General features: G+C 44.2%; 1 protein-coding gene across 4 annotated transcripts in view; it reads right to left on the bottom strand.

Moving 5' to 3' along the window:
• Positions 1 to 27248, bottom strand: part of LOC126281676 (acetylcholine receptor subunit beta-like 2) — a 287589-nt gene that overhangs the window by 74509 nt on the left and 185832 nt on the right. For 2 of the 4 annotated variants that reach the window (XM_049980839.1, XM_049980841.1), the window contains exons 8-9: positions 16795 to 16953; positions 5230 to 5360 (exon numbers count right to left, since the gene is read on the bottom strand). In XM_049980839.1, coding sequence (XP_049836796.1) covers positions 5230 to 5360; positions 16795 to 16953 — 290 coding nt within the window. Of the gene's footprint in view, positions 1 to 5229; positions 5379 to 16794; positions 16954 to 27248 lie in introns of all 4 variants that reach the window. The other 2 variants (XM_049980837.1, XM_049980840.1) reach the window with 1 other exon arrangement.

Genomic DNA, 27248 nt, shown 5'->3' with positions numbered 1-27248 from the left:
CACTGTTTCTATTTTGCTTATTTTTTCACAGTTCGGTACCCTTCTTCTCGCTTTCATACTTGATCTGTGTTCAGGTTTTGGCGGGTTACCCACTGGGCCATCTTACCACTAAATCTAATGGGGCTGCGAGGGGAGATTCCCTCGTAATCAGTGGTTAAGGTGAGGTGAAAACATTTTCAAAATACATAGCTCACGCACACTATAGAAGCATAGGATAAATGAGAAAACTAGCCTAACTACAGTGAAATTCAGACTGTTCTTCTTTGTTTTTAAGGTTACAAAATCGACTGAGTATTTCTCGCTATTTTGGAAGAAATCTCTGTCGCGCAGTAAAGAATCTCTGAATATAGCATCTCATATCCTAGACTTACAGCACACACCATAAATGGGCAAGTAGCCTTCACAACAATTGATGCATGTGTTATGGCTTTAGGCCTAAAATAAGATCACACGAGGTTAGCTACATCGCTACTATATTTTAATGGATGATAACATACAGATGGAGAAAAACGCCAGTGGTAAAAATGTAAAAGAAATATTTTCCATGCCGTTTACAGTTTGCAGGTATTAAAAACATATTTATTCAAAAAAATAACAACTTCTAAACAGTCTGATGCTTTTCCTCAAAAACTGTCTACTGTATTAGTTTGTAAATGACGTTTAGAATGGTGTTTGAAACTACCTGTCTTCGATATGCTTCTCTGATTATACTCAAACACAGAAACAAAGATTAAATTATAATACACTCTATTAACGTGACTACATATGTCAAATATGGAGATACGAAACAGCTGTGACGGATTCATTTCAGTTACAGAGTTTCATCGAGTTGACAATCTTCTGACTGGTTTTATGGGTTGGGTCACAGTTTCTCTCCAGTAGATACTTATTCATCTCTGAGTAGCATTTACATCCAACGTCCTCAGTTACTTGATGGATATTCTCCAACTTCTGTCTTATTCTCTATTTCTGGAGTTTTTCCCTCTATGGCTCCTTCTAGCGCAGATAATGTCATTTATTAGTGTTTTAACGTAAATCTTCTCATTCCATCCTTTCATCTAATCATTTCTACATATTCCTTTGAGACGACCCAGGAGTTATTCTCTTCAATTCTTATTTCACTATTTCACTAAATCTTCAGAATCCCTCTGCAACACTGCATCTCAGACGCATCTATTCTCTTCATTTAAGATTTCGACTCTGACAACTTCCGCACACACTCCAGTGCTCCAGGCGAAACTTCTCAGGAATTTCTCGAATTGTGGCCAATATTTGGTGCCAGTAGAATTATTTTCGAGAGGTACTACCTTCTAACGTGAGGAAGTCTGTTCCTTTTTTTGTATACAATTGGATGCAATCACATTTTACTCTTCATTCTCACAGTAAGAAAACTTGTGCAGAACACCTTCTCAGATGGTACAAGAGAAGATGCGGTCATTTGTGACTTCACACAATAAGTTGCGAGCCGATAAATTTCAGAGAGTCATAGATGCAATATAAATAGCTTCGTTGTATTTACACTGCCTGACAAAGAAGGGAAGCAAAAAAAGTAAAATGGTCGAACATCAATGTAACTTGGTTCTCGTTCTCAGCACTGGCGGGTATGCAAATGATTGAGAGTTGCGTTTCTCTGTGAGAGGTGAATTAATTTTGGTCCGGTTTAGAGTTCTCATCAGGCCTGTTAGGCTACGTAAGGCGCGTGAATAGCCTTAGATGCTGAGTGATCACTGTGAAAGACATGTGGATGCTGTGTACTCGTCAAAGACAGCGTTACCAGCACCTGACAGAGTTTGGGTCGGGCCATATTGTGGATCTCCATTTGGCAAGACGATCAATTTGTACAATATCTTGATTTGTGGGACTTTAGGATGAGACACTGGCCCAGTGTTGGTCTCCATGGGAATGTGAAGGAGAAATAGTGGTCGTCAGGGTTCCATTCAATCACGTCTGATCACCACAAGGGAGAATCACTATATTGGTTACAAGCACATCGCAACTCCTGCATATCTGCGCCTGTCATCCGAGAACGAGTACGGACTCCTTGCAACAATTTGTGTCATTTTACGCCAATGGCCAGAGACTAGTAGCAGTCTGTCTAGGGAATAACTGGCCCATGCGTAAGCTGTCGCTAACGCCTCAACACAGACTGTGGTGTAACCGCCAGACAGCACACTTGCTAGGTGGTAGCCTTTAAATCGGCCGCGGTCCGGTAGTATACGTCGGACCCGCGTGTCGCCACTATCAGTGATTCCAGACGGAGCGCCGCCACACGGCAGGTCTAGAGAGACTTCCTAGCACTCGTCCCAGTTGTACAACCGACTTTGCTGGCCATGGTTCACTGACAAAATACGCTCTCATTTGCCGAGACGATAATTTAGTATAGCCTTCAGCTACGTCATTTTTCTACGACCTAGAAAGGCGCCATTATTAGTTACTAGTGATATTGTGAACTATGTACCGTCAAGAGCGACGTTCGTCATTAATGGATAAAAGTTAAGTATTCCACCAGCTACGTCCGTTTTTCTAAATTCTAATTTCCTTCTCCTGTTCCAGACCTAAGGGCAGCCTGCGTGAGCTAAAACGCGTGCCTTTCGTCCTCCTCTAGTAACACGGTGTTGGCTCTCCTGCCAACCGCAACACAGACAGCTGCGTTTGCATTTGTTCCACGACTGGGAAGCAGGAACTGCTGATGGACTGATGTTCTGCACTACCACGGATGACCACCGTTGGTGAATACGGCGGGGACCTGGGAAGAGTTCCTACTCTTTCAGTGAGAGTCACAGCGGTGGTACTCGTGGTGTAATGATGTGGGGAGTCATCGAGTACGATTTGAGGTCACGGCTGGTAGTAATTGACGATAAACTGACAGTACAAACGTACATAACGGACATCCTACGTCCTCATGTACGACCCCTCATGTGACAGTACTGAGGTACCATTTTTCAACAAGACAATGCTCTTATACACAAGGTACTTGTCTCTATGGAATGTCCACATGATGCTGACATACTCGCTTGGCCAGCAAGATCCCCATAACTGTCCCTGACAGAAGATGCATTGTATCAGCTCTTAGTTAAGCTATGCCCGAGTGACAATACCCAAAGTGTCAAAGGACCAGTTACAACAGGTGCGGCCTATTACGACCCAGCAGAGAATACAACGGTTTTGTCACACCTTTACCGGTTGAATCAGTTGATGGATCCAGGCCGCAGGGAGCTCATACTAACAAGTTCTGCGTAGTATTGTCTCGATATCGTAATCACTGAAATACCACAACAAACCCCCTCAACCCATGAAGTTTCATTCCGTTTCCTCCTCCATTTATTGGTGCTTCACTTCTCTTGTCGGTCAGTGTAAATTGAGACAGAAGTGGACAACGAGGTAATCAACAACATACAGTAATGGTATGTAAATGAGTGCTTCATGTGCAGTGCTTTCCATGCTGCAGTGTGCGATCATTTAAAACGATTGAGAGAGCGAAGTGTTTACTCATCTGAAGGGTGCATTCTGGCGGCCTCTGCTGCCACGGGGATCAGCGTCGGTGCTCTGCTCCTTATACAGGGTGAAAAGTATTTAAACCGACAAACTCTGGGAGGTTATGGGAGACATCAAAACAAACATTTTTCCCTAATGTCAGTTTTTCTTATGAGGATTATTTAAACCGGTGGAGGCCGTATTACGCTCTTCAGTTGTTAGAGACCGTATTACGATCTTCAGTTGTTACACGGCGTATTACGTTCTTCTCTTGCAAAGGCAACTACTGTCCATCAGTGTAGTAGTGCATTGTCTCTGTTTACTAATGGAGCGGTACACCTGGAAGGAGTACACTGATATGGTTGGTACGTACTACGTAGCGCACCACAACGGACGAGCTGAATAGCGGGTTCATCAACAAAATATCCTCATCGCCTTATCCCGCATCATACGACCTTTGCTGCTGTGTACCAACGTCTGGGTGAGACCGGGTCATTTAGCCGATTACCTGGACAGGGACGCCGTCGCACGGTAAGAACGCTGCGATTTGAGGAGGCTGTCTTGCAACATGTGTATCGGGACCCTTCAATCAGCACTCATGCAGTTGCACGTAACATCGGGACGAATCACACGAATTTATGAACAGATCTTCGACAGCAGTTGTTACTTCCATTTCACTTACAGCGTGTCCACAACCTGGAACCAGTTGATTATCTACCCAGTTCTTGCAGTGTTACCTGGAACAGTGTGAAATGCATACTGCATTTCCAGCCTCTTTGTTGTTTACAGATGAAGCAACGTTGGGGCGTGCACATTTCAGTCGTCGTGTGCGTCCATTCCTGGACCGACGGTTCCCAGAAACGTGGATTGGCAGAAGTGGTCCTGTACCATGGCCTGCTCGATCCCCAGATATGTCCCCTCTGGACTTTTTTGTGGGGAGAGATGCGCAACCTTGTTTACGCAACTCCTGTTGCATCAGAAGAGGATCTGGTTGCCCGGATAGTAGCAGCAGCAGGAACAAATCAGGATACTCCTGGGGTTTTTGACCGTGTCACACAGAACATGATCCGACGGTGTAGCCTTTGTTTACGTGTCAATGGAAGAATTACTGAAAATCTACTGTCATTGAAATTGTGTTTTGTTAATGTGTTGTCTCTTGGTCATACAAAAACGATGGAAAAGTGTTTGTAGGTTTAATTAATTTGCCGCCATAGAAATCTTCCTGTACCGGTTTAAATACTCCTCATAGGAAAAAATGTCATTATGAAAAAATATTTGTTTTGATGTCCCCTACAACCTCCCAGAGTTTGTCGGTTTAAATACTTTTCACCCTGTATAGGCGAGTAATCGATTCCACCTCCATATTCTAGTCATTCTTCCACAAAGGTATAGTATCTTTCGTCCTCCTTACGTTCATCATGGGTTGTTTTGTTGACAAAGTGGAATTTCTTAAGCTCGCCTACAGCTTGTTCCTTAATTTCGATATTAAGATTGTTACTCTCATTTCTGCTAATCGTCAACACATCGATTTTTCTTTGGTTTAGTCCTCAGTCCATACTCTCTGTTGAGAACGATCATTCATTTCGACAGGTTCTGTAATTCTTCTTCAGTTTCGTAGAGGTTAGCAAAAATGTCGAATGTTATTAGCAGCACATTAATAAATCTTAGAGAAACAATACTTGACAGCAAACTGGTTACATTCTGCGTGCCTACCTGACATGTAGCGGTGTGTGGCAAAGTCAGGAAGGCAGTTACCTGAGGAGTGCGGCTGGTTCTGGCGGCAGGAGTCGTCGTGGTTGTTGAGGGCTGACTTGTAGGCAGTGGCAACGCTCTCGAAACCCGGGCTGCCCTTCACGTCTGGAGGGTAGGGGTCGCTGATGCTGTCCCTGCACACGGAGCATTCGCTGCGCGCACAGTTAAGAGTACCACTCTACAGGCCGCTCTACTGCCGCTGCTGCATCTGTTGTGTGCCGCTGCTACTGCTGCTACTCCTGCTACTGCTGCTACTCCTGCTACTGCTGCTTCTCCTGCTACTGCTGCTGTTACTGCGCCGCTGCTGCTACCACTACTGCTGCTGCTATGCTGCTACTACTGCTGTCACTGCACTGCTGCTGCTACCCCTGCTGCTGTTGCTACTGCCGCCAATGCTGCTGTTACTGCTGCTGCCTCTGCTGTTACTGCTGTTGCTACTGCTACTTCTGCCATAACTGCTGTCAGTGCTGTTGCTAATGCTGCCGCTACTGCTGCTGCTGTTGCCGTTACAGCTGCAACTACAGCTGTTACTTCCACTGCTGCTGCTGTCGTCTTTGCTTGGTCAATGTCGTTGATTCCCTCCCTCTCCCCAATCCTCCCCCCCCCCCCTCCCCACAGCTACATTAATCCATAGTAATATTAGAAACATGACTACAACTCTGCAACATTTTCATGACTAAACCGCCAAATTTTTATGAAATATGATATGGATTGGATTGATTCGGGGGAAGAGACCAAACAGCGAAGTCATCGGTCTCATCGGATTAGGGAAGGATTGAGAAGGAAGTCAGCCGTGCCCTGTGAAAGGAACCATCTCGGCATTTGCCTGAAGCGACTTAGGGAAATCACGGAAAACCTCAATCAGGATGGCCGGACGGGGCAGAAATATGATTTCGACAGACATTGAACACAAAGGAGGAGCACAGGCTACCTTAGAAAAGAATTAAAAAAATATATTGATCCTTAATAGGGTGAAGCAGGGAACTGAACATCTTAATCACGCAGGTGACTTTGAGGGTTTATAGATTCTTCTGCGACACTGCAAATTCAGTGCGTTTTTTGAAATTTTAAAAAGAACCGGCACATCATCTGACGAAGCTCTACAGTTTTCATTGCGAATTGCTGTGGAGGTCCGATGAAAAAATCCAATGTTAATCCCAGAAACCATACTTAAAACAACTGTGTCGAAAATCCTAAAGAAATAATGATATTTATTTAACGATATTCCAAGCAAATGAAAGTCTGATCTAGAAAGCTCGAGGTTTGAAAGTTACTCTAACCCAACAAACCTCGGAGCAGTCTCAGATCCACCTGAATTTATGCAGAATATCATGTGACCGTAGACCTAGAGACACATCATAACAGTCACAAGCCTGTCGCGTTTTAGACGCTGAGCGTCCCATGTATTTATAGCTACCGAGATTCCTGAAGGTCCACAATGATGGCACCATTTAAGTGCCACACATCGAAGACACAAATGTCGTGTTTTTTATTTTATTTTAAATTATTGCAATTCAAACCAAAAGCTGCTTTTGGAATGACCATAAATAAAACTCAAGGGCATACAGTCAAAGCTGCCTGTGATTTTAGAAAAACTGTTTATTTCTTATGGACAATTTTATGTAGCGTGCTCACATCGACCAGTCGACGAAATCTTTACATCCTTGCAAAAGAAGGTAAGGCCAAAAGTGTTCATTAAAGAACTGCCTTAGGCAAAGCAATAAATAATTGATAAGAAAGAAAATTTTTTGTCATTTTTAATATTTTTGAACTAAGATTCAAAGTAAGGCGTGTAATACAAATAAATTCATTACATACTTACATACACTCGCTACACACGAGGTGTGGCAAAAAGAACGCCCCTATTAAACTGTTCACGATTTACAAATGCAGACTTGTTACTGAGACCTCAGAGTTTCATGCTGTATATACCACTCACTTCTTAAAGACCACATCACTCAGATGAGCACTGTCTTTACCGGAGCACTCGTGTAGACGAACTATGTGTTTTCCATTACAGCAACAGGAACACCGAAGGCTTCTCTACAGATGTTAGCTTCCAGCGTCCTGAGGTTTTCAGGGCGAGTTTCGAACGCTCTGGACCTAACATACGCCCAGAGGAAGAAGTCGGGAACCGTGAGATCGGGCGGAGGTGCTGGCCAAGCAGCGTCACCAAATCGGGAGACGAGACGTCCAGGAAACGGTTCACACAAATCAAATGGATCCAAGCACTGTGGGACCTAACATTTGAGGTTTTCAGTCCCCTAGAGTTAGCACTATTTAAACCTAACTAACCTACGAACGTCATGCCCAAGGCAGGATTCGAACCTGCGACCGTAGCAGCAGCGCAGTTCCGGACTGAAGCGCCTAGAACCGCTCGGCCACAACAGCCAGCCGGTTCGCACAGTTCGTCCTTTGACAGTAGAGCGGTGTATGTAGTTGCACCGTCCTGTTGGTACCGCGTGATTGGACAGGGATAATTTAATCTGAAGGAAGTTCATTGGGTAGCGACTATTGACTTCGTTTCAGTGTCAAGCTCTGCCACACAGACACGGTATTGCACACTCCGCTTCTCCACTGTAACTGTATTTCCCACTCCCTTGAAGTGCTGCTACCGTGTCACAGACTACCTGGGCAGGCACTTGCAGTCACAACAGACAACTGAAAAGTGGCGCTCTTTCTGACTCACCCTGTATTTTGTTCATGCACTACTGGCCACTAAAATTGCTACACCAAGAAGAAATGCAGGTGATAAATGGGTATTCGTTGGACAAATATATTATATTAGAACTGACATGTGATTACATTTCCACGCAATTTTGGTGCATAGATCCTGAGAAATCAGTACCTAGAACAAACACCTCTGGCCGTAATAACGGCCTTGATACGCATGGGCAATGAGTTAAACAGAGCTTGGATGGCGTGTACAGGTACAGCTGCCCATGCAGCTTCAACACGATACCACAGTTCGTCAAGAGTAGTGACTGGCGTATTGTGGTGAGCCAGTTGCTCGGCCACCATTGACCAGACGTTTTCAGTTGGTGAGAGATCTGCAGAATGTGGTGGCCAGAGCAGCAGTCGAACATTTTCTGTATCCAGAAAGTCCCGTACAGGACCTGCAACATGAGGTCGTGTATTATCCTGCTGAAATGTAGGGTTTCGGGTTTCGCAGGGATCGAATGAAGGGTAGAGCCACGGGTCGTAACACATCTGAAATGTAACATCCACTGTTCAAAGTGCCGTCAATGCGAACAATAGGTGACCGAGATGTGTAACCAATGGTACCCCATACCATCACGCCAGCTGATACGCCAGTATGGCGATGACGAATACACGCTTCCAATGTGCGTTCGCGGCGATGTCGCCAAACACGGGTGCGACCATAATCATGCTGTAAACATAACCTGGATTCATCCGAAAAAATGTTTTGCCATTCGTGCACCCAGGTTCGTCGTTGAGTACACCATCGCAGGCGCTCCTGTCTGTGATGAAGCGTCAATGGTAACCGCAGCCATGGTCTCCGAGCTGATAGTCCATGCTGCTCCAAACGTCGTCGAACTGTTCGTGCAGATTGTTGTTGTCTTACAAACGTCCCCATCTGTTGACTCAAGGATCGAGACGTAACTGGACGATCCGTTACAGCCGTGCGGATAAGGTGCCTGTCATCTCGACTGCTAATGATACGAGGCCGTTGGGATCCAGCCCGGCGTTCCGTATTACCCTCCTGAACTCACCGATTCCATACTCTGCTAACAGCCTTTGGATCTCGACCAACGCGAGCAGCAATGTCGCGATACGATAAACCACAATACCGATAGGCTACAATCCGACCTTTATCAAAATCTGAAACGTGATGGTACACATTTCTTTTCCTTACACGAGGCATCACAACAACGTTTCACCAGGCAAAGCCGGTCAACTGCTGTTTGTGTATGAGAAATCGGTTGGAAACTTTCCTCATGTGAGCACGTTGTAGGTATCACCACCGGCGCCAACCCCTGTGAACGCTCTGAAAAGCTAATGATTTGCATATCACAGCATCTTCTTCCCGTCGCTTTAATTTCGCGGCTGCAGCACGTCATCGTGGTGTGGCAATTTTAATGGTCAGTAGTGTACATGCATACATACGTATGTATATCGCTACTATCCAGATATTTATAAATTACTTGTGTACATAGTATCCACCACTCATCTTGAAAACATAGCGATAAGCGAGCACATTCGCGAGTAGTAACTAATACCGTAATAATTTAATTACAGGGTGCCCATAAAGTCCTGGAACACTTTCAATTATTTATTACACAAGAACTTAACATTGTACAGATGTCAAACATATTGCATTTTGAACAGAAAGTCTGAAAGTCAATACGATAGTCGAGTTCTTGCCATACCCGTCGCAGCATCGTCTACTGTGGCAGTCGCTTCCCGTATTCTCTCCCGGAGCTCTGCTACATCACGTGGTAGAGGCAGTGCTACACCAGATCTTTAATGTATCCCCACAGAAAAAAATAACACGGAGTGAGATCTGGTGATTGGGGAGGTCATTTCATGAAATAGCTGTCCCCTTCTGTACCATGGCCGATCCACCATTGCGGCAGCTCCGTGTTCAGGTACCCACGAACTTTACTATGAAATTGGGGTGGAGCTCCCTCCTGCTGAAAGACTAACGAAGAGTCTGATTGCATTTGAGACATCAGCAATTTCTGACACATGTCCAAGTAGGACTGTGCTCCCAGCGAAGAAGAATGGCCCGTACAGTTTTCGACGTGACAAGGCACAAAAAAACATTTACTTTTGGTGAATCACCCTCAAATTCAGTGCATTCGTGTGGGTACTTTGTACCCCAGATTTGACAGTTATGCCTACTCAGTTTCCCATTAGTATGCAAGGTGACTTCGTCGCTAAAAATTAAGGGATCAACAATGCGATCCCCATCCTCATTCGATTGTTGCAACTGCGAACAATACTCAAAACTCTTGTCTCTGTCGTCGTCGCTGAGCTTCTGCAGTAGCTCCAATTCGACTGGTTCCATAGACAGCTTCTGTCGCAGGACTTCCCACACTGTCATTGGAGCCATCTCGAGTGCACGGGATGCGCGACGCACCGATTTCTTTGGGCTCCTACTAATGTCTCTCGTATGTGCTCCACATTCATTTCACTCACACTGGGACGTCCGCTTCTTTGCCAGGCCCAAGCAACCTGTCGTGACGAATTTGTTGTCAGTGGTAAACGGCCTTCCTTGTTGGTAGCTTCTTCCCGTACTTCGTTCTAAGCATCCGTTGAACAGCTGTAGCACACTTGTTTTTGTCGAGCCCCAACACACAGAAAGCTCGCACCGCACCTGAACTCACCATGTTTGCGACTAGCGCTGACTACCGGCAAATTACCAAACTACGCTGTGGCGGTATACATGAAAAAAATTTTCAGGGTTTCTCTCAAAATGACATATGTATGATAGTGGTACACTGTTTCGTTCTTGTGCAGTAAATAATTGAAAGTGTTCCTGGACTTCATGTACAGCCTGTATTTTGACACTAATTACAAATGAACTCGACATCTGATTTTCATATGCCTGACAGATCAGACATCACTCATATCTACAATTTGATAGGTGCGACGCTAGATCGATGGAAAGGTTTCAGTGCAGATGCACAAGCAACTTCCGAACTCCAACGGAAATGAGAAATCTGTAAGTTCATGGGCGATGCGAGCTGTGAGTTGGGAATTTCAGTCTGACGAAGGCATGTCCGAATGGGTTCACGCCGCAGTCTGGCAGAAAATATTTCCAACTGTCAGAGTTACATTGCCGCAATGCTCTGCGCGGCTGGAAGTCATTACTTCCTACCTGTCTCTTCTCGCCCCATTTCCTTTCTATTCCTTCACCCCAGTTCTTCATGTAGGTTCTATAAGATGGAGAGGTTTCTGGTTCAAATGGTTCAAATGGCTCTAAGTACTATGTGACTTAACATCTGAGGTCATCGGTCCCTTAGACTTAGAACTACTGAAACCTAACTAACCTAAAGACATCACACACACCCTTGCCCGAGGCAGAATTCGAACCTGCGACCGTAGCAGCAGCGCGGTTCCAGAGTGAAGCGCCTAGAACATCTAGGTCACGGCGGCCGGCGAGGTTTCTGAAAGGTCTACAATGTCATACGCGTAGGCAAGATGAAACAATATCCTCACTTTTACTCAATCTGTTTTGGCCATACACGCATGTGAACGATAGTGAAGTGGAGTTCAGCAGACATCGTACACAGCGAATCTACGAAGATGGTATTCTAGCAGTGCATCAAGCCAAATATGAGTTTAATGAAAGAGAAACAGGATTTAACAAGATGTAAAGGATGGAGCCACACAAGTCCCGAGTATACGTAGCCGTATCAGAAATTTAGATACCTGGTAACACGCCTCACAGGTGCAGATATTAAATTAAATGGGATAATATAAGAGAGGACAGAAACAGATCCACCATACCAACACTCTCCAAACGTTTCTATATGATTATGAAATACAGACGGAAAGAAAGAAACTTCACTTATCAAAGGTGGGTCCTCAGATTACACTCCACAACATTTTTTATTTGACCTCTGCATAAAAATAAGTGATTATGACTAATTTTCGTAAGCTGAATTCAGATTTGACGCCAGTTTTTCTACACCACATATTTTTCACATGGACATCATTTTTTTCCTCCGTCAAGAAAAATACTTCAGTTTATTTGAAGTAAATTTCAACTCATATGCAATTCCTAAGCAACAGACGGTATGTAAATAGCTCCGTAACTCCAGTTTCACTTGTTACCTACGTATGACACATATAGTGAAAAGCAAAAGGTATCATCTTACTGCTGTAGTTAAGACGGTGTACATGTTGTATCTTGGCTGCAGAGATGGGGACCAAGATAAGTTTTCTGTTCCTCATTTTTGTTTTGACACATGTGCAAATAATTCCTTTAAGTAGTTGCAGGGTTCGACAGCATGAATGTCATTTACGGCACCAATGGTGTGGCGCGATATAAAGGATCAGGCCGCTGACGCACTTTGGTCAAGAAAAATAGCAAAGGTTATTCCGCAAAACCATAACATGCTATTGAATATCCAAATTTGCCTTCAGCCATGCCGTCAGTTCCTCATACCGTTTCTCCACCTCCTAAGACACCAAGTGATTGGACCATTGATGAAAAACGTAAAGCTATGGTGTCCAACAGCAGTGAGAGCGAAACAGCAGCAGCTGCCAACACAGCACGTGTTGGTCCGGCTCCGGAATATTTTCCGCCAGAACCAACATCACTTCGCCGCATTTCGCAAGGAGAAATTAACGACCTCTGTAGGGATTTGATCAGTCACAGGTACAGTCTCAGTTATTGCTTCGCCATTGCAAGGATGGAATTTGCTCGCTCAGGGAGTTAAAGTGAAGATATGTTGGAGACACCAGAATGACTTTGAAACTTTTTTCTGTACCAGCAATGAGTCTGCGTACTGTAGTAACATCAGTGGTTTGTCTGGAGTTCTGCGTCATGTTCACGACCTGGGGAATGGAAATTCCTTATTGATTCTTCGAAACCAAGTTCAAAGGCAGTCCTCTTTGGTAATGGTAATAAATATGACTCGGTTCCAGTCGGATACTCGGTTAGCAAGAGAGAGACTTATGAAACAATGCTCAGTTAGTTGCACTATGATTTAAATAACTGGAAATTGTGTACAGATCTGAAAGTGACAGGGCTATTGACTGGCATGCAACCAGATTACAAGAAGTACTGCTGCCTTCAGGACGAGTGAGACAGTCGCTAAGAGAAAGAACATTACGAACGTAAACAGTGGCCTAAGCGAAACGTTTATTTCCCTGGAAAATTAGTGTGTCGGAGGAATCTTTTGTAAACTCTGAATAAGTATATCTCCCACCTCTGTATATTAAAAGCTAGTTAATGACGATACTAGTATGGGTAGAAGTTTTGAGCAGAGAAGGGGAAGCTTTTGCGCACCTGACTACAAAATTTCCCAATTTCAGCGGTGCAGAGATAGTATTTATTGGCCCCTAAATACGAGAACTTAAGCTAGATACTTATTTCACCATATCTTTAAGTGAGAAAGAAAAAGATGCATGGATTGCCTTGAGCTCAGTGTGTACGTTCTTGGAAATCACAAATCTGATGACAGTAAAGAGATGTTTCCAACATATAAAGTTTCAAGTGTCATCAGAGTTACATTTCCTTCATTACCTTCTTGACTTTTTCCCTCAGACGTTGGGGGATATAACTCATGAACATGTAAAACGTTTGCACCAGGGTATTTTAGCACCGGATAGCGGTTTGTTCGGCTGTCGAACTGCAGCATATTGGTAGAATTTTGTTGGACCTTAGTTAGAGTCACTGCAAAACTTGAATACAAAAGAAAAGGACCAAAAAGTCTTTCTGAACTTATCCTGGGTGAAACATTTATCTTTCTACGGTTTAGAAATTATGCATATTCCATAACTCCTATTTTTGCGAATTTTTATTTTCAAATCCCTACTCCCCGTAACCACAACAAGTGAAAACTATAATTTTATCCAGAGGGCAGACAGAAAGTTAAAATGTGTCGTAAAGTGTTTTTAACATCGCGATTATAAGTGGGCCGGATAGGGTTATTATGTTGCCAGGAACCGTAGGAACGTTTTAGAGGAGGGGAAAGCATTCTTGGCAGTAAGGTTGGGCGAATTGAAAAAGGATGCACAGCAAAATTGATAATTTAGGAAATTTGAGAAAGGAGGTTCAAGAGTTACTGAGTCAAGAACTTTTTGAGGCCATCTCTTGGTGTTGATGATGATGGTGATGATGCCCAGTCAACACATATCTAGTACATAAACTGTTTCGTTAGCCCTTAGAAACTCAAGATTTAAAATTGAGTAGCTTCTATTAGTCATACAGGTAATGAATTCTGTGGCTGCATAAAAGCAGAAGAGCTAGAAATCAGCTGATCTGAATTTCAATCGTAATCCTGGAGGAAGAGGAGGAGGAGATCGATGTTTAATGTCCCGTCGAAAACGAGGTCATTAACGACGGAGCACGGGCTCGGATTAGGAATGGATGGAGAAGAAAATCAGCTGTGCCCTTTCAAGAACATATCCGGCATTTGGCTGGAGCGATTTAGAAAAATAATGGGAAACCTAAATCAGGATGACCGGAAGCGAGTTTGAACCATCGTCCTCCCGAATGCGACTCTAGTGTGCTAGCCACTGCTCCACGTCTGAAAGCTATATTATTTCACAACCGTAGTCATAGTTCTTTTGTTGTTGTTGGTCATGCAGTCCACCCCGACTCCAGCAAACTTGCAGAGTCCTAGTGGAAAATATGTGGTGGTCTAATATTCACCACTGTACTATTAGGAATGCAATTGGAGTACACTAAATAGTGCTGCTTTTCATGAATTTTGGACTGAAAGCGTAGGAAATCACATTACAATGAAGATTACTGACCTGCAAGAAATCTTAAATGTAGCCAGAAAAGCCTCGTTTCCGACCGAAAAAATGTTCTTCTTTCACCCCTTTGTATAAATCTCGGTTTGATAAATAATTTTGTTGGAAGTATAAACCTGGGAAGACAGGCCTCTTAAGTAATTAAGAGGCAGCCCGCCCGGTTAGCCGCGCGGTCTAACGCAGTGCTTTTCCGAGTGGAAAGTAGTGCCGGTCCCCGGCACGAACCCTCAGGCGGATTAGCGTCGAGGTCCGGTGTGCCAGCCAGTGTGTGGATGGTTTTTAAGGCGGTTTTCCATCTGCCTCGGAAATTGCGGGCTGGTTCCCTTTATTACGCCTCAGTTACGCTATGTCGGCGATTTCTGCGCGAACACTTTCTCCGCGTAGGCCTGCGCGTACACCATAATTACTCTACCACGCAAACTTTGGGGTTACACTCGTCTGGTGCGAGACGTACCCATAGGAATCCACTGGGGGCCGAACCGCACAGTAACTCTGGGTTCGGTGTGGGGCGGCGGTGGGGTGAGTGGACTGCTGTAACCTGTTGTGGGGTTGTGTACCACTGTGGGCCACGGCGGGGGCGAAGCCTCGTTTCTAGGTCCCCAGTTCAATACAATACAATTAGGAGACACAATTTTGTACATTAAGTACAAGAAGGTGATTGATCATAAATTTGGCGACTGTAAAGATCCCGCGTTTGATGGAATTTTGGAGGGGAAAGAAATGGAAGCGTGGGAAGCTTTAAAGGGAGACATTCGTGGATTCTTAGGGAACAAAAGAGTTGAAAAGACAGTACTTCGCCAAATATACCATCAGCACAGAAGCATTCCACTTAAAAACAATTTTCTCCACCCATATTTTGACTGTTGCCCTCCTAGTTGTGAAGTCGGCAGTGATAAATTCGGAGAAATATGCCATCAGGCTATTTCTGTACTGGAACAACGATATCAGGGGCATTGTAATAAAGCGGTGCTTCTGGATTACTAATGGTCTGTGTGTAGGGATGCCCTGGAAATCGCTTATAAAGGGCAACCCAGAAGACTACGATTTCATAAAACCACCACTTGAATTTGTTTATCTTCAGTCAACTACCAGGCATTGTTCTACCAATGTAGAACTCTGAAGATGTAAGTACCATAAAGAAAATTTCAAATGGGCTTTCAATTCTCATGACTTATATCACTAAAATTTATCGATTTCTCTTAATACTTTAACTTAAAGTACAGGGTGAGCACAAAGTCTTTCCCTGATTATAACAATTTATTACAGGATAACCGTTTCAGATAATAATTTACATTTGATACCGTTACATAGGTTAGTGTAAGTAGTTTTTTTTAAAGATCGCTTACGTTAGTAAACCCCGACCTGTGCTCCCTTGGTAGCTCAGCTCGGATGATGTCGAGGCGGTATTCCAGTTCCCGCCAGGTGTTTCGCAACATGTGTTCTGTCACAGTACCCACAGCAAATAGTAACCCAGCCTACAGTTCGTCGACGTCATCAAGTGGTGTGACGAAGACTCTGTCCTTGATATAGCCCCGGAAAAAAAGTCAAGGGGCGTAATGTCTGGAGAGAGGAGTAATGTCCGGATTGGAAAGGAACGATCCAACATCTTGGTCACCCCGCTCTCCAGACATTACACCCCTTGACTTTTTCTCTAGGGCTATATCAAGGACAGAGTCTTCGTCACACCAGTTGCTGACGTGGACAAATTGAAGGCTAGGATACAAGCTGCTGTGGGTACTGTAATAGAACACCTAGCGGGATATGGAATACCGCCTCGACATTCTCCGAGCTACCAAGGGAGCACACGTTGAGGCTTACTAATGTAAGTGGTCTTAAAAAAACTAGTACCACTAATCTATGTAACGGCATCAAATGTAACTTATTATGTCAAACGGCTTTTCTGTTATAAATTTTTATAGTCAGGGCAAGACTTTGTACTCACCCTGTATGTCTACTTACTGTATGTGACAGAAACTAGAGCTAAGAAATGGTTTCTTTGTCATATTCGTTTTTTCTTTCAATCCAAAGATACTAACAACTGATTCATGAATGTAACGTACAAAGGCACTCGTTCAGCTAGCCACAGTTTGTGCTTCCCTCTGTGGGACCTACCTGAAGTCCATGTCGTTCGTGTAGCCGTTGTCGATGAAGTTGTTGTCATCGATGCAGTCCCTGGAGGAGTACGGCGGCCGCCGCATCATCAGCAGTCGGGGCATGAAGTGCAGGAAGACGCGCTTCACCCACGGCGACATGCGGTGCGTCGACGGCGACCTGGGTACAGCAAAACGAAACGTCAGCGTGCGTAATGCGGGGATAGCGTGCTGCGCCCTACACGTACACTGACGTGGAAACAGTCACGGGATGCCTCTTAATACACTACTGGCCATTAAAATTGCTACATCACGAAGATCACGTGCTACAGACGCGAAATTGAACTGACAGGAAGAAGATGCTGTGATATACAAATGATTAGCTACTCAGAGCAATCGCACAAGATTGGCGCCGGTGGCGACACCTACAAAGTGCTGACATGAGGAAAGTTGCCAACCGATTTCTCATACACAAACAACAGTTGACCGCCGTTGCCTGGTGAAACGTTGTTGTGATGCCTCGTGTAAGGAGGAGAAATGCGTACATCACGTTTTCCGACTTTGATAAAGGTCGGATTGTAGCCTATCGTGATTGCGGTTTATCGCATCGCGACATTGCTGCTCGCGTTGGTCGAGCCCAATGACTGTTAGCAGAATATGGAATCGGTGGGTTCAGAAGGGTAATACGGAACGCCGTGCTGGATCCCAACGGCCTCAAATCACAAGCAGTCGAGATGACAGGTATCTTATCCGCATGGCTGTAACAGATCGTGCAGCCACGTCTCGATCTCTGAGTCAACAGATGGGGACGTTTGCAAGACAACAAGCAACAGTTCAACGATGTTTGCAGCAGCATGGACTATCAGCTCGGAGACCATGGCTGCGGTTACACTTGACGCTGCCCCACAGACAGGAGCACCTGCAATGGTGTACTCAACTACGAACGTGGGTGCACACATGGCAAAACGTCCTTTCTTCGAATGACTGTTTACAGCATCATGATGGTCGTATCCATGTTGGCGACATCGTGGTGAACGCACATTGGAAGCGTGTATTTGTCATCGTCATACTGGCGTATCAACCAGCTAGATGGTATGGGGTGCCATTGGTTACACGTCTTGATCACCTCTTGTTCGTATTGACGACACTTTGAACAGTGTACGTTACATTCCAGATGTGTTACGACCCGTGGCTCTACCCTTCATTCGATCCTTGCGAAACCCTACATTTCAGCACGACCGCATGTTGCAGGTTCTGTAGGGTCTTTCTGGATACAAAAAATGTTCGGCTCATGCCGTGGCCAGCACATTCTCCAGATCTCTCACCAACTGAAAACGTCTGGTAAATGGTGGCCGAGCAACTGGCACGTCACAATACGCCAGTCACTACTCTTGATGAACTGTGGTATTGTGTTGAAGATCCATTAGCAGCTGTAACTGTACACTCCGTCCAAGCTCTGTTTGACTTGATGCCCAGGCTGTCAAGGCTGTTATTACGGCCAGAGGTGGTTGTTCTGGGCACTGATTTCTCAGGATGTATGCTCCTAAATTGCGCCAAAATGTAATCACATGTCAGTTCTAGTATAATATACACTACTGGAAATGTAGAAAAGAACACATTGACACCGGTGTGTCAGACCCACCATACTTACTCCGGACACTGCGAGAGGGCTGTACAAGCAATGATCACACGCACGGCACAGCGGACACACCAGGAACCGCGGTGTTGGCCGTCGAATGGCGCTAGCTGCGCAGAATTTGTGCACCGCCGCCGTCAGTGTCAGCCAGTTTGCCGTGGCATACGGAGCTCCACCGCAGTCTTTAACACTGGTACCATGCCGCGACAGCGCGGACATGAACCGTATGTGCAGCTGACGGACTTTGAGCGAGGGCGTATAGTGGGCATGTGGGAGGCCGGGTGGACATACCGCCGAATTGCTCAACACGTGGGGCGTGAGGTCTCCACAGTACATCGATGTTGTCGTCAGTGGTCGGCGGAAGGTGCACGTGCCCGTCGACCTGGGACCGCACCGCAGCGACGCACGGATGCACGCCAAGACCGTAGGATCCTACGCAGTGCCGTAGGGGACCACACCGCCACTTCCCAGCAAATTAGGGACACTGTTGCTCCTGGGGTATCGGCGAGGACCATTCGCAACCGTCTCCATGAAGCTGGGCTACGGTCCCGCACACCGTTAGGCCGTCTTCCGCTCACGCCCCAACATCGTGCAGCCCGCCTCCAGTGGTGTCGCGACAGGCGTGAATGGAGGGACGAATGGAGACGTGTCGTCTTTAGCGATGAGAGTCGCTTCTGCCTTGGTGCCAATGATGGTCGTATGCGTGTTTGGCGCCGTGCAGGTGAGCGCCACAATCAGGACTGCATACGACCGAGGCACACAGGGCCAACACCCGGCATCATGGTGTGGGGAGCGATCTCCTACACTGGCCGTAAACCTCTGGTGATCGTCGAGGGGACACTGAATAGTGCACGGTACATCCAAACCGTCATCGAACCCATCGTTCTACCATTCCTAGACCGGCAAGGGAACTTGCTGTTCCAACAGGACAATGCTCGTCCGCCTGTATCCCGTGCCACCCAACGTGCTCTAGAAGGTGTAAGTCAACTACCCTGGCCAGCAAGATCTCCGGATCAGTCCCCCATTGAGCATGTTTGGGACTGGATGAAGCGTCGTCTCACGCGGTCTGCACGTCCAGCACGAACGCTGGTCCAACTGAGGCGCCAGGTGGAAATGGCATGGCAAGCCGTTCCACAGGACTACATCCAGCATCTCTACGATCGTCTCCATGGGAGAATAGCAGCCTGCATTGCTGCGAAAGGTGGATATACACTGTACTAGTGCCGACATTGTGCATGCTCTGTTGCCTGTGTTTATGTGCCTGTGGTTCTGTCAGTGTGATCATGTGATGTATCTGACCCCAGGAATGTGTCAATAGAGTTTCCCCTTCCTGGGACAATGAATTCGCGGTGTTCTTACTTCAATTTCCAGGAGTGTATTTGTCCAATGAATATCCGTTTATCATCTGCATTTCTTCTTGGTGTAGCAATTTTAACGGCCAGTAGTGTATTAAGCCGGAAATTGTTTTGTCCGGCGAAGTGCAGCAACTACTCGGCGTGGCACAGATTCAAAAATTCGCTGCAAGTCCCCTGCAGAAATATTGCGCCATGCTGCCTCTGCAGGCGACCATAATTGCGAAAGTGTAACTGGTGCAGTATTTTGTACACTAACTGACCTCTCGATTATGTCCCATAAATGTGTCACGAGATTCATGTCAGGTGATACGAGTGGCCAAATGATTCGCTCGAATTGCCCATAATTTTCTTCAAACCAATCGCGAACAATTATGGCCCGGTGGTATCGTTGTTTGGGAGCAAATGCAAATGGTCTCCAATAGGCGAACATAAGCATTTCCAGTCTATTATCGGTCCAAATGGGCCAGAGGACCCGATCCTTTCCATTTAAACACAGCCCACAACATTATCAAGCCGTCATGAGCTTGCACAGTGCCTTGTTGAGAATTTTGGTCCATGGATTCGTGTGGTTTGCAGCACACTTGTCTGTTATCAGCCTATTATCGATTCAGATGGGCTACAAGACCCGATCCTCCATGTAAACACAGCCCACAACATTATCAAGCCATCATGAGCTTGCACAGTGCCTTGTTGAGAATTTTGATCCATGGATTCGTGTGGTCTGCAGCACATTTGAACTCTACGAACAGCTCTAACCAAATGAAGTCGAGACTCCTCTGAGACACAGACTATGGTTTTCCAATCGTCTAAGCTCGAACAGTACGGTCATGAGACCAAGAGTAGCACCACAGGCGATTTTGTTCTGGTAGCAAAGGCACTCGTGTCTGTCTTCTGCTGCCAAAGCCCATTAACGCCATAGTTGCCGCAGTGGGATAATATATGCATTTGTCGTATGTTTCACACTGATTTCTGCAGTTATTTCAGGCCGTGTTGCTTGTCTGTTATCACTGACAACTTACGGCAAACGCCGCTGCTCTCGGTCGTCAAGTGAAGGCAGTCAGCCGCTGCGTGGCCCGTGGTGAGAAGTAATGCCTGAAATTTGGTATTCTCGGCACACTCTTGACACTGTGAATCTCGGAATATTGAATTCCCTAACGATTGCCCTAATGGAATGTCCCACACGTCTAGCTCCAACTACCATTCCGCGTTCCAAGTCCGTTAATTCTCGTTGTGCGGCCATAATCACCTGTGTACAAATGACAGCTCCACCAGCGCACTGCCTTTTTATACCTTGCGTACACGATAATAACACCACCTGTATACGTGCATATCGCTATCCCATGACTTATCTCACTTCAGTGTAACTATATGTGTGGGATGTACCAAGAGAAATCAGTAGATTACTTGAATGTTATTGCATCCCGATTCCTATTTACAGAGATGAGTAAAAAACGAAATGTATTACAAATGTTTTAAGGTCTACTGTGGCACCGAAACAACATTAAGAGCCTACCACACACATGTTACAGTGTGATGTTCTGCGGAATGTAAGGACTGTAAAAAAATTCTTCAAACTTCTGAAACCAAGAGGGAATTATGCAAGAAGATTTTTGATGCATTTGAAACTTTGTCTGTTCCAGAATTGTACGTGTGAACGTGGATGTTACCTTTAATCATTTTGTGAATTGTTAATAATTTCACATTTATGAAACTAGAAATAGAAGCAATTTTCGTTGAGAAAGACATAGCGCGGCGCTATATAGGAAAAGTATACTATGTAAATCTAAAACAACCTTCCGAGCATTGCAAGGAATATAAAACACATTAAGTATATTTGTAAAAGAAATGAAAACATGCAAGTATTTAAGAAGTCTATGTCGTTGGGGATGCATGAATAATTCACCTTTATACACGTCATAGGTCTGACATTTTCTTCAAGACTATCTATGATATCTGTTACTGTGTCCTTTGCCTACTCTGTTTTCGTCGTTTCATGCAGTCGGGTACTCAAAAAACTATTGAACTCATCTTAATGTCTTCATTGTCTATAAATGTGTAGTTGAAATTATGTATGTGAAGTAATATGAGCTAAATGGTGTCTCGTGTGTTTGTGTGTGTGTGTGTGTGTGTGTGTGTGTGTGTGTGTGTGTGTCAAAATTTCCATCATTTTTGTACGTGGTTAAGATAAAAATTAGTTCCCATTTTACATTATATACATTATTTAAACTTCTACAGGGCTGGTCACCCATATCATTGTAGTAAATGATCAAAAGATCAATACATACAGAAGCAATTATTATTATTACTATTATTACAGTTAAATAGCTACATGGAGGCTCCTACGCACGTATTTCTGGTTTTTAAATGGGGCCTTTTCTCAGGTATTGACAACTGAAATGTACAATTAGCTTAGCTATTAAGAAAGAGTAATATTAATACTTCTGTTATACAAGAATTCATTACTTTTTAATCGACTACAAATTAATAATGAAGGATCGATACAATATCAGTTACAACAGCAAAAAAAAAAATAATTATATTTGCCATAGATATAGCTACTATTGTCGTAGTGGAAGATTTGGAGATGATTTGCAAAAAAAAAAAAAAAAATATCGTTACAAAAAATCCGTACTTCTGATTCTGACGGTTGTATTATATTCTGTTGCACCTGGATTTTGATGAAAGAAAATTGAAATCACGGTAGTCAGTCGAGATCGGAGATTTCATCCTCCATCAAAGACTGCAGCACTCCTGGGTTCCGTCAAAGATGATTTGGTGCTTCGGAAGCCTGGAGTATACAAGATCCCCTGTGAGTGCGGCCTTTCATACGTCGGACATACGACACGTGCTATCCAGGAGAGATGCACAGAGCACCGTAGGTACACCCGGCTCTCACAACCTAATAAATCTGCGGTGGCGGAGCACTATGTTGACACTGGGCACTCTATGGTGTACGCTAATGTCGAAATTTTAGCCTCGACTTCATCTTTCTGGGACTCAGTAGTGAAAGAAGCAACTGAAATTTGATTGGCGACAAATTTAATTAATAGAGATAGCTGCTTCAGCTTGGACAAATCATGTAATCCGGCGATTTCTGTAATTAAATCACAAAGACGTCGCGACGGTGCAGCTCTCCGTGACACATCGATATCACCGTGTGGATCGACTGCTCAGCCATAGATTTTATTTCCATGCATATGTTACACTTCTCTGCCGCCTATCAACGTCTCTGCCACATTGTGTATCTTCGGCAGCATACGCAGTGGTTCGGTCCTCGAGTTTAAAAGGACGGAGCAAGTGCTGGAGCGACAGTCGCCTCGGCTCAATTTGAAGATGGCTGGACGGTATTCAGCCGAAAATTAGAAGAAGAAGCTGAATTCATTGTATGAATTTATTCGGCTGCACGCCTGAAGTTTTGTGGAACTCGTAAATACCAGGCTAGTAGCCACGTCCCGCCTTAGTTAAACGTTACGAAAACATTTACAAAGACATTCTTACGCCTGGAGATAAATTTACTCTAGAGACAGACAGACGGGGTACACAGATTCTGTTCCGTGAGGAGCGGTCGCATCAGGAGCGGCATCTGGAGACCAACTGCCACCAATATGGCGTCAACAAGAGTAACAATGCAGACCCTGTAGATGAAACTGAAAAAGGCAACAGAAAAGGAAGAAGAAGAAAGGTAGTATGCTATATTCTGTAATGAAAAATAATTAACGGAACAGAAAACGTAGGGGGAGTGGAAGGAAATATAAAGTGGAAACAAAAGAATACATAGGAAACCGCTTATCGTCGTGCCAGGCCAGTGCTTCGCACCGTTCTTCCATTACATTACGAAATGAGACACTTAAAGTAGTAAAGGAGTTTTGCTATTTGGGGAGCAAAATAACTGATGATGGTCGAAGTAGAGAGGAAATAAAATGTAGACTGGCAATGGCTAGGAAAGCGTTTCTGAAGAAGAGAAATTTGTTAACATCGAATATAGATTTAAGTGTCAGGAAGTCATTTCTGAAAGTATTTGTATCGAGTGTGGCCACGTATGGAAGTGAAACATGGACAATAAATAGTTTGGACAAGAAGAGAATAGAAGGTTTCGAAACGTGGTGCTACAGAAGAATGCTGAAGATTAGATGGGTAGATCACATAACTAATGAGGAGGTATTGAATAGGATTGGGGAGAAGAGAAGTTTGTGGCACAACTTGACTAGAAGAAGGGATCTGTTGGTAGGACATGTTCTGAGTCATCAAGGGATCACCAGTTTATTATTGGAGGGCAGTGTGTAGGGTAAAAATCGTAGAGGGAGACCAAGAGATGAATACACTTAGCAGATTCAAAAGGATGTAGGTTGCACAGGATAGGGTAACATGGAGAGCTGCATCAAACCAGTCTCAGGACTGAAGACCACAACAACTTCCATTAGAAGCCTCACGAGGTACACACGCTCCTTCAGCAAGAGACCGTTACTTTGGAATACGTCAACGAATTTGTAGATTATAAGATGAGACTGAGCAGGAATGTGGAAGATCTTGCCTACTTCTACAACACAGAGGTTCGTCCCAGATCACTCTTTGTAGTCGTTATATGGAACACCCTCAGCCAGAATTTGTCTTAAATTTGTTGCTCCAGGGACTCTTTACCGTATACTTATCGCAATTATTTTAAAGTACCACGTGTAATATTTCTAGTAATTTCATTCATGTTATCTGACTAATGTGCAATTTATATCTTAATTCTCACCTCACAAATGTCTCTTAGTTATTATAGCATTTATCTGCCTTTAAGTCTTCCATTTATTTGTATAAAATAGAAACAGAAAACATTCATAGATCCAATCTTGTTTGAGAACCATATTTCTTCAATAGGCGTTATCTTATTGAACGTAGTATACCGTAAATTAATCCGATGTGTGATTGGATCCGTATTAATAGAGGATAAGTATGTATAGATATCATAGTAGCGACAACACATGGTTCTAGGCCGTTACTAGTTGATTGAGCAACGAGGATTGAAAATGTGAGAGTGATGATGATGAAGTCCCATACTCCTCGACAGAGTGTAGGGTACGATGCAGGAGACCCGCACTGTTGTACTAGGCAAGGTCCTAGCGGAGGTGGTTTGCCATTGCCTTCTCCGACCGCAATGGGGATGAATGCTGATGATAATGAAGACGGCACAACAACACCCAGTCATCTCGAGGCAGGTGAAAAACCCTGACCCCACCGGGATTAAAAACCCGGGACACCGCGATCGGGAAGCGAGAACGCTATCGCGAGTACAGAGACACTTTTAAAATTACTCCTACACACCTCCAGATACAGAAAATGCCACAGGGCTGATCTAAGTGAATTATTATTATTGTATTAAACACTTTTGCATATTTAGTTGATATTATCCTTAATCGGGCAGGTAGGTTAGAAAATTTAAAAAGGGAAATGGATGGTTAAAGTCGGATATAGTGGGAATTAGTGAAGTTCGGTGGCACGAGGAACAAGATTTCTGGTCGGGTAAATACAGGGTTATAAATTCAAAATCAAATAGGGGTAATGCAGGAGTAGGTTTAATAATGAATAAAACAATAGGAATGCGGGTAAGCTACTTCAAACAGCACATCGAACGCATTGTTGTAGCCAAGATAGACGCGAATCCCACGCCTACGACATTAGTACAAGTCTATATGCCAACTAGTTCTGCAGATGACGAAGAAATTGAAGAAATGTATAATGAAATAAAAGAAATTATTCAGATAGTGAAGGGAGACGAAAATGTAACAGTCATGGGTGACTGGAATTCTGTAGTAGGAAAAGGGAGAGAAGGAAACGTAATAGGTGAATATGGATTGGGGCTAAGAAATGAAAGAGGAAGGCGCCTGGTGGAATTTTGCACAGAGCACAACTTAACCATAGCTAACACTTGGTTCAAGAATCCTAAAAGTAAGTTGTATACATGGAAGAAGCCTAGAGATACTAGAAGGTATCAGATAGATTATACAATGGGAAGACAGAGATTTAGGAACCAGGTTTTAAATTGTAAGACATTCCCAGGGGCAGATGTGGACTCTGACCACAATCTACTGGTTATGAACTGTAGATTAAAACTGAAGAAACTACAAAAAGTTGGTAATTTAAGGAAATGGGACCTGGATAAACTGACTAAAGCAGAGGGTGTACAGAGTTTCAGGGAGAGCATAAGGGAAGAATTAAAAAGAATGGGAGAGAGAAATACAGTAGGAGAAGAATGGCTAGCTTTGAGGAATGAAGTAGCGAAGGCAGCAGAGGATCAAGTAGGTAAAAAGACGAGGGCTAGTAGAAATCCTTTGGTGACAGAAGAAATATTGAATTTAATTGACGAAAGGAGAAAATATGAAAATGCTGTAAATGAAGCAGGCAAAAACAAATACAAACGTATCAAAAATGAGATCAACAGGAAGTGCAAAAGGGCTACGCAGGCATGGCTAGAGGACAAATGTAAGGGTGTAGAGGCTTATCTCACTAGGGGCAAGATAGATACTGCCTACAGGAAAATTAAAGAGACATTTGAAGAAAAGAGAACAACGTGTATGAATATCAAGAGCTCAGATGGAAACCCAGTTCTAAGCAAAGAGGGGAAAGCAGAAAGGTGGAAGGAGTATATAGAGGGTCTATACAAGGGCGATGTACTTGAGGACAATATTATGGAAATGGAAGAGGATGTAGATGAAGATGAAATGGGAGATATGATACTGGGTGAAAGCACTGAAAGACCTAAGTCGAAACAAGGCCCCGGGAGTAGACAACATTGCATTAGAACTACTGACAGCCTTGGGAGAGACAGTCCTGACAAACCTCTACCATCTGATGAGCAAGATGTATGAGACAGGCGAAACTCCCTTCAAGAATAATATAATAATTCCAATCCCAAAGAAAGCAGGTGTTGACACATGCGAAAAATACCGAACTATAAGATTAATAAGTCACGGCTGGAAAATACTAACGCGAATTCTTTACAGACGAATGGAAAAATTGGTAGAAGCCGGCCTTGGGGAAGATCAGTTGGATTCCGTAGAAATATGGGAACACGTGAGGCAATACAGACCCTACGACTTATTTTAGAAGCTGGATTAAGAAAAGGCTAACCTACGTTTCCAGCATTTGTAGACTTAGAGAAAGCTTTTGACAGTGTTGACTGGAATACTCTCTTTCAAATTCTGAAGGTGGCAGGGGTAAAATACAGAGAGCGAAAGGCTATATACTATTTTCAAAGAAACCAGATGGCAGTTGTAAGAGTCGAGGGGTATGAAAGTGAAGCAGTGGTGGAGAACGGACTGAGACAGGGTTGTAGCCTATCCCCGATGTTATTGAATCTGTATATTGAGCAAGCAATAAAGGAAACAAAAGAAAAGCTCGGAGTAGGTATTAAAACCCATGGAGAAGAAATAAAAACTTTGAGGTTCGCCGATGACATTGTAATTCTGTCAGAGACACCAAGGACTTGGAAGAGAAGTTGAA

Source organism: Schistocerca gregaria, chromosome 7, assembly GCF_023897955.1.
Source record: "Schistocerca gregaria isolate iqSchGreg1 chromosome 7, iqSchGreg1.2, whole genome shotgun sequence".
In the NCBI taxonomy this organism is placed as follows: Eukaryota; Metazoa; Arthropoda; class Insecta; order Orthoptera; family Acrididae; genus Schistocerca; species Schistocerca gregaria.
This window is presented reverse-complemented; position numbering and strand designations above follow the sequence as displayed.